The sequence below is a fragment of the Mandrillus leucophaeus genome, unplaced genomic scaffold (genome assembly GCF_000951045.1).
Source record: "Mandrillus leucophaeus isolate KB7577 unplaced genomic scaffold, Mleu.le_1.0 Scaffold687, whole genome shotgun sequence".
NCBI lineage: Eukaryota > Metazoa > Chordata > Mammalia > Primates > Cercopithecidae > Mandrillus > Mandrillus leucophaeus.
The window spans coordinates 305,923-313,578 of NW_012107441.1; the positions used below are offsets into that span (position 1 = coordinate 305,923).

Consider the following 7,656-nt stretch of genomic DNA (forward strand, 5'->3'; position numbering starts at 1 on the left):
GCCTCCAAAAAGCCCAGCACAGAGCCAATTCACTGAATAGGACACAGACCTTGAAACTGCAAGAGGCCTTTCCAAAGGGATCTGCCATATTGGGATCCCGGGCCTGAATGCAAGACTACAAAATGGCGGACCAGACTAAGTACTCAGCTTGCAAATAGCCAAATGACCAGAAGTTAAACCAAGAAATATATGTATGTTAAGTGCTATCTCCATGCAAGCAGAAAAAAAAAGTGAGTTATAAGTATCATATAAAATCCCAGACTCCTGCTATTTTTAAAACTGTTCAAAAACAGATTATTCCAGAACAAGGCTTTTCGGGCTTCGTAGATGTAACTTTTCTGTTACTTACAACTCAGTGCAACCAGACATACCAGTTATGATAGAGGGAAAATGTAAATACAAAAAAGGCAAGCACTGAAAATCCTGCGAAGGAAGACAAAATCCTTAGAATGAAATGATTTTTTTTAAAGTACTGGAATATAAAAATGCAGTTATTCATTAACCTTTCTCACCAAATTTTTGTAGCTCCAACTTCAAAAATGATCATCATTAACTTAAAAATCCAAAAAAAGACATTAACTCTGATCCCAAGCACAACCCCACCCCAATAAGATCGTCTCCACTTTTCTGCTTCTCTTTTATTCTCTTTGTGCAAACACAACTTGCAGCTTTCAACTCCCAGAAGATGAAGGGGTCCAGTGTTTGAAACGCCTTTCAAACTTGGTTGGGAAGAGCCATCATGATACCCTCTCCCCCATTTAAGAGAAGTATGCCGTGCATCAGAATGGACTATCCAGAGATTAAGAAGGATAAGTGAATCTTAAATAGAGTAAATTTGGCATTTATCAAATGTGTCCAGTGGAAATCAAAGACTACAGGGAGTTAAAAAAGGGGTTAACAAGTCCACTTCGAATACAGAATTAGCGCACAACACAACCAAGAGAAGAAGTGCAAAAATGAAAAGGCAGGATTTTCTAGGGAGTCAGAAAACCAATTTAAAATTTCTATCATTAATGGAGGCTTCCTGAAGCAGCACAGCAGGTCTTGGGGTGGCTGCAACTTTGATGGCCTCCAGACCCCCACCACCCCAGTTTACTGCAGAACAGAAAAGCAGCCCAGTGCAGCTGCCATCCCACACAGGCGGAGGTGGTACAAATGCCTGGCCTCTAGCCACATTCCCCTCCAATCCTCTACAGCCGCACGGTGGGTAAGGGGTGGCTGCCAAGCTTGCTAGGGGGGCCTGTGCCAACCCATCTCCCTCCTCCCCCCTCTACTGCGCCACAACCGGAAAGGAACAGCTGCTGTATCAGTCAGGTGAAGGGGAGGGCTGCCATCCCTTCCAGGGAAAAGCTGCGTAAGCCCCCACTCCCCTGCTCCCCGTCTCGCCCCATTGCAAGCGGAGGCGACTGTCACCTCTGCTGCGTCTGCGCAACCTGCATCCTTCCCCAGGCAGCGCTTTGGGGAGGAGGCAGCCGCCCACCTTAGCCCGCCTCCTCTCCTTACCACTGCACCCTAAAAAGGGTACGGCTGAACCTTCAAAACAGCAGAAGCTGAGCACACACACACCAGCCGCCCCCTCCCCACTGGCGGCTCTAGAGAGGGGAAGCGGCCACCCCCACCCTGAGGCGCTTGCGCAGATCTAAGGCGCTGCAGCGGCGGCCATCTTGAAGGAGCCGCACAATGGCAGTGACGCAACACAGACCCCCAGGCTGTGCCGACACAGCCTTCCAAGACCCGGTTCCAGAGAGAAACAATGAAAAAAAAGGTAACCCTCAGGCATCGCCTGGCCTATCAGTCAAAAGATCTGTAAATGCAAGTTCTGCACATCATTCCTGTCTTCTTATGCCGTAGCCTCAAAAGCGAGGGTTCCTAAAGGGTACACCAGGCAAGGATTCCACGCATTTCTGCAGCCCCTGCGGCAGTGTAGGCGTTGCGCAGTTTTAATAAAAAAGCACCATCACCACAGCAGACAAACCAGATGACCACCGCAGGTCACAGGAAAATCAAAGGCTGCTGACTGTGCTACTGCCCCTCCTGATGCCCCCTCCCCGCCACAGCGATCATTCAGCGTCCCTTAGTCACTCCAGACAGCAACAGGCCCCGTGGCCGCCATGCCCACCGCCTCCATGCCATGCCCACCGCCGCCATGCCATGCCCACCGCCGCCATGCCTACTGCCACCAAAGCCGCCAATGCCCACCGCCGCCGCCTTCCTCCTACCTCCCAGCCGCTTCCTACAGACCCTTCCCGCGCCGCGATCACCAACACAAACCCCACCACGGTCGCACCGACTCATCCCCCTGGTCCACTGCCACAGCCTCCTCGCCTCGGTCACTGCGACGAATCCCCCCCAGTCGCCCCACGTATCTTGCTCCACCACGCAGTGGCCACTTCAGTACACCCACCTGCGCTCGACACCCCCTAAATACGCATCACTCCACGTACCTTCGCCCCACCACGATCACTCCAGTATACCTACCTCCGCCTCAAATCCCGATGCACCGGTCCCGCCACGTACCCTCGCCCCACGGAACTGCAGTCACTCCGATGTACCCACCTCCGCCCATGTCCCTTGCTGGCTGCGGTGACCCCACACGCTCCCCGTCACCACCGCCCTTCCCACCGCAGACACCCGCAATAGGACCTGTGGCGACACCACAGCTGGGGGCGGATGGAGGACGCGCCCCAAAGCGAGCGGACAGGGTACCATCGGGGCGAACGGCACAGCCACAAGCCTCTGAACGTTCCGGATCTGGTTCTCCAGAACAAAGGACTTTAGGACCCAAATGCCCAGTTTATTGAGTACTCCAAGTCCTGAAAACTTGGAATATCTGATGAATAAAAGTGGCTGCTCCCCAGGCTGTCTCTTGAGAGAAGCCACCGGCGCAGCTGACCTTGCTCGCTCCATCGCGTCACTGACCGCTCCTCAGACCGATGCGTCAGGCATCTCCGGCGGCCGCTCCGCTCTGCGCCAGACTCGCTGCAGCGGCGTCAGGCTTCGCACACATCCCCGCCTGAGCATGCGCACCAGCCCGCCTCTGCGGCCGCGCAGGCGCGCTTGTTTGCCGCAGTGCAGGGGTCCCAGTGCCCTCCCTGACCGCAATGACCTGGGGGGTGGGGGCTACTGGACCCCTAGGGCCCCACAGCACTGTTGCATTGAGAGGGGGCCTCTAGAAACCATAAGCAACCTGGGATCAATGGACATGCCTATTTTTTTAAATGTGTAAAATACTAAAGAAATAATTCTTGGTTGTACAATAAATGTTTGCACACACTACTGGCCAAACAATCCTAATTTACACTCATCCTCAGGTCTTCCTATGTGCGGTACAGAAAAGCTGGTTTGGAAAAGTTAAATGCGCCATAACCACAATCAATGAAAATATGCCAGACTTGAAATCCTTCCAGAAGAAAATCTCCCTAACTCTAGAAACACGCTACATTGTTCAGATTTGGTGGGATCTTTCTTCCTTTTTTCTACTTGCTACATTTTGAGGGGGTAAATTGTGAAAAATATCTTCCCCAAAATCACAATGTAATTAAACTGTCCTATACAGAACGGATAGATCATTCAATTCAAAAATACTGGCTATTCAATTCTTGTAAAACAAAAATATGAACTTAGACCCCCCACCTAAGATCTAAGTAAGAGAGCCTTTCTTTGCCTATTAGACTTGGATACATTAAAATTTTTGCCAATAATCAATGATAGCTGGAGTGGGGAGAAACCGACACTTCTATATAATACTAATGGACAAGGAAACATTATTTTTGACCTAATAATATTCTATCTGTAGAAATAACGGAAGCATCCGCAACTCCAAAATTTAGATACTGATGTAGCTTGGGAAAAGACACTGCTGGGAATAAGAAGGAAATAATCCTGAAACTGTATCTGTATAGTTTTTATACACATTTGCCCTTTCTCAATTGCCCATTATCAAAGAAGGGAGGGTGATAGGAGTGGAGGTTGACTAAATGGTTAAATCCCCTCTCAAGCCCTGTAAGCTACTGCTCAGTTCCCAATGATCCTACATTAAAACAGGTGCACAGAGGCTTATCAATGCTGACTTTTACCATAACAAAATCTCAGAAACTGTGTAATGTTCCTCACAGAGAACAGATAGGCTAAGTAAATAAACGTATATATAAACAATAACATGCAATATCGCTGATGGAAAAAATGATCTATTAGGCTGAACCATATAAAATTGTCAATATTCAATTATTTTGACCTACAAAAACATTGCAATTTCTAATAGTTCATTGATACATATTCACATAAAATAACATGGGAAGTTGACTCTGATCACAGGAGTGAATCGAAAAATAAAATGTAGGCTGGGCACAGTGGCTCACACCTGTAATCCCAGCACTTCAGGAGGCCAAGGCGGGCAGACCACGAGGTCAGATCGAGACCATCCTGGCCAACATGGTGAAACCCCATCTCTACAAAAAACCCAGAAAAATTAGCTGGGTGTGATGGTGCGTGCCTGTTGTCCTAGCTACTCGGGAGGCTGAGGCAGGAGAACTGCTTGAACCCAGGAGGCAGAGGTTGCAGTGAGCTGAGATCGCACCACTGCAGTCCAGCCTGGTGACAGAGCAAGACTCTGTCTCAAAAAATAAATTAAATAAAGGCATACTGTATGTTTATTCGTACACTGAAAAAAGTATGAAAGAACACATACCATTATAGTCCAGTGACAAAAACCATGCCTTTGGACTCAGGCTCTTTCGATTCAAATTCCAGCTTTGACTCTCCACAACAATGTTACTTTGAGCAAGTTACTTAACCCTCTGTGTATTAAATTCCTAATCTGTAACAAAAGAAGGGATTCTATTTACTTTATACAATGGCTTAACAATTAAATGAGCTAAAATACTATTTAGAACAGGTCCTAGTAAAAGCTGGGTAAAAATGTTGGCTCTTAGAACGTCACCAAATGTTACAGTACCACTTCTTCTAGGAGTAGAAATTGGGTATTCATTTTTTATTCTCATTGTTTTAACTAATGTCTGTATCTTATATTTCCTCTTTTTTTTTCCGAATATCCTTTTTCCATTGTAGACACCAAACTTACATGCCACAAACATTATAGTCATGTTTCCTCAGGTTTCTCTTGGCTGTCACAAGTTGAGATTGTTTTGTATTTTTAATTTTTACAGTGTTTCGTACTTTTTGCAATGATTATGAATTACTTTTACAATTAAAATATAAGTATTATTAAAAAGAAATAAACTACATTCAATTCTCAACTTGCACTTATCTAGTTTCTTGGACTTATCTTCCACTGTTTTCTGGTATGTTCTCTTTTCAAACTCTGACTGCCTTTCCTCATAATCTCCTGTATGTTCTACTGCATTAGGAAATTCGCTTTGGAGTCTGAGACGTCATAATGGGTGTCCTGGGCTTTACAGAAAATACAAAGAGAACTGCCATTAGGCTCACTCATATTTTATACTAGTTAATAATAGGTCTGATTCAGCATATTCTACAACTGGGGAGTGAAGATACAGAGAAGGAGACATCGCCGCTAAACTCCACTATGATATGCTAGTAGACCCTGATAGGTGTCCCAAAAATTCAATTTTCCCAAAGTCTACATTTATCCCCAAGCCAAACACTTAACGTTATGTACTTAAAGCACACTAAACTTGCAATAAAACGGTTCTGTACAGAATAGACAAAGGAGACTAGAAAAACTAATCAGAACCCTTGCATCATACCATGTACAAAAATTAACTCAAAATACATCAATAAACTATAAGTCACTTGTTATAGAACACATATATACATGTTATATATGTATATATACACATATATACCTATGTATAAATGTGATATATAACATTTGTGTATGTGTATATTTTACATATATATTCCATGTATACTTACATATACATGTATAAATATATGTGTGTATATATATAAATCTGCGTAACCTTGAATTAGGCAACAGTTTCTTAGATATGACACCTAAAACAAAAGCAATCAAAAATAATAAATAAACTGAACTTCATCACAGTTACATAAAAGTTTTTGCTTCAAGGGACATTAAGAAAGTGAAAAGACAGCCAAGAAAATGGGAGAAAATATTTGCAAATCATAAAGCTACTAGGAGTGTAGTATTCAGAATGTGTAAAGAAGTGTTACTACTTGGCTGGGCGTAGTGGCTCATAAGTGTAATCCCAGCACTTTGGGAGACCGAGGCAGGCGGATCATTTGAGGCCTGCAGTTCGAGACTATTCTGGCCAACATGGTGAAACCCCGTCTTTATTAGAAATATGAAAATTAGCTGGGCATGGTGGCACATGTCTATAGTCCCAGCTACTTGGGAGGCTGAGGCCAGGAGAATCCCTTTAACCCAGGAGGCCAAGATTGCAGTGAACCCAGATCATGCCACTGCACTCTTGCCTGGGTAATAAGAGTGACACTCTGTCTCAAAAAAAAAAAAAAAAAAAGTGTTACTATTCAACAACAAAAGGACAAAAACATTTTTTTTTATGGGCAAAGGATTAAAATGGTTCTTAAATACCAACGGCCAATAAGCACATGAAAAGATACAATCGTTAAGTCATTAGAGAAATACAAATGAAAACCACAATGAGATGCCACTTGGGGCTATAATTAAAAAGACAATGACAAGTGTTGTGGAGGAGGTGGAGAAATTGGAACCCTCTAACACTGCTGATTGGGATGTAAAACAGCACAGCCACAGTGGAAGAGTTTGGCAATGCTTACAAATGTTAACCCTGAAGTTACCATGTGACCTACAATTCTACTCCCAAGCAGATCAGAACGAAATGAAAACGCCAGGCGCGGTGGCTCACGCCTGTAATATAGCACTTTGGGAGGCCGAGACGGGTGGATCACCTGAGATCAGGAGTTCGTGATCAGCCTGACCAACATGGTAAAACCCCATCTCTACTAAAAAATACAAACATTAGCCAGGCATGGTGGCGGGCGCCTGTAGTCCCAGCTGCCTGGGAGGCTGAGGCAGAAGACTCCCTTGAGCCTGGGAGCTGGAGGTTGCGGTGAGGGAGATGGCGCCATTGCACTCCAGCCTGGGCGACAGAGCAGGACTCCGTCTCAAAGAAAAAAAAAAAATGAAATGAAAACATAGGGGCTGGGCACAGGGGCTCAAGCCTGTAATCCCAACCCTTTGAGAGGCTGAGGCAGGCAGATCGCTTGAATCCAGGAGTTGGAGACCAGCCTGGGCAGCATAGCAAGACCTGTCTCTACAAAAAAAAAAAAAAAAAAGCCAAATGTGGTGTTGCAACACCTCTGGTCCCAGCTACTCAGGAGGCTGAGGTAGGAGAATCACTTGAGCCTGAGAGGTGAAGACTACAGTAAGCTGTGGTCGCACCACTGCACTCCAGTCTGGGGAATGGAGCCAAACCTGTCTTTAAAAAAAAAAAAAAAAGAAAGGAAATGAAAGCATAAATTAATGCAAAAACATGTCTATGCATTTTCATAGCAGCCTTATTTATAATACTAAAAACTGGGGGTCGGGCGCGGTGGCTCACGCCTGTAATCCCAGCACTTTAGGAGGCTGAGGCTGGCGGATCACGAGGTCAGGAGTTCGAGACCAGCCTGGCCAACATAGTGAAACCCCATCTCTACTAAAAATACAAAAATTAGCCAGGTGTGGGGGCA

At 45.4% G+C, this 7,656-nt stretch overlaps 2 protein-coding genes across 7 annotated transcripts in view; both read right to left on the reverse strand.

The window, feature by feature from the left end:
• SNURF (SNRPN upstream reading frame) overlaps window positions 1-2,999 on the reverse strand; it is a 37,782-nt gene extending 34,783 nt beyond the window's left edge. For all 3 annotated transcript variants that reach the window (XM_012002424.1, XM_012002425.1, XM_012002422.1), the window contains exon 1: window positions 2,894-2,999. In XM_012002424.1, the coding sequence (XP_011857814.1) occupies window positions 2,894-2,907 (14 nt within the window). In that variant the 5' untranslated portion in view covers window positions 2,908-2,999. The remainder of the gene's footprint in view (window positions 1-2,893) is intronic.
• SNRPN (small nuclear ribonucleoprotein polypeptide N) overlaps window positions 1-7,656 on the reverse strand; it is a 213,927-nt gene that overhangs the window by 38,905 nt on the left and 167,366 nt on the right. Inside the window, exon 1 of one of the 4 annotated variants that reach the window (XM_012002427.1) lies at window positions 2,894-2,978. The exons of the other annotated variants lie outside the window; for them this stretch is intronic. The gene's annotated coding sequence lies outside the window, so the exon portion shown is untranslated. Of the gene's footprint in view, window positions 1-2,893; window positions 2,979-7,656 lie in introns of those variants that run through there. 4 annotated transcript variants of the gene reach the window in all.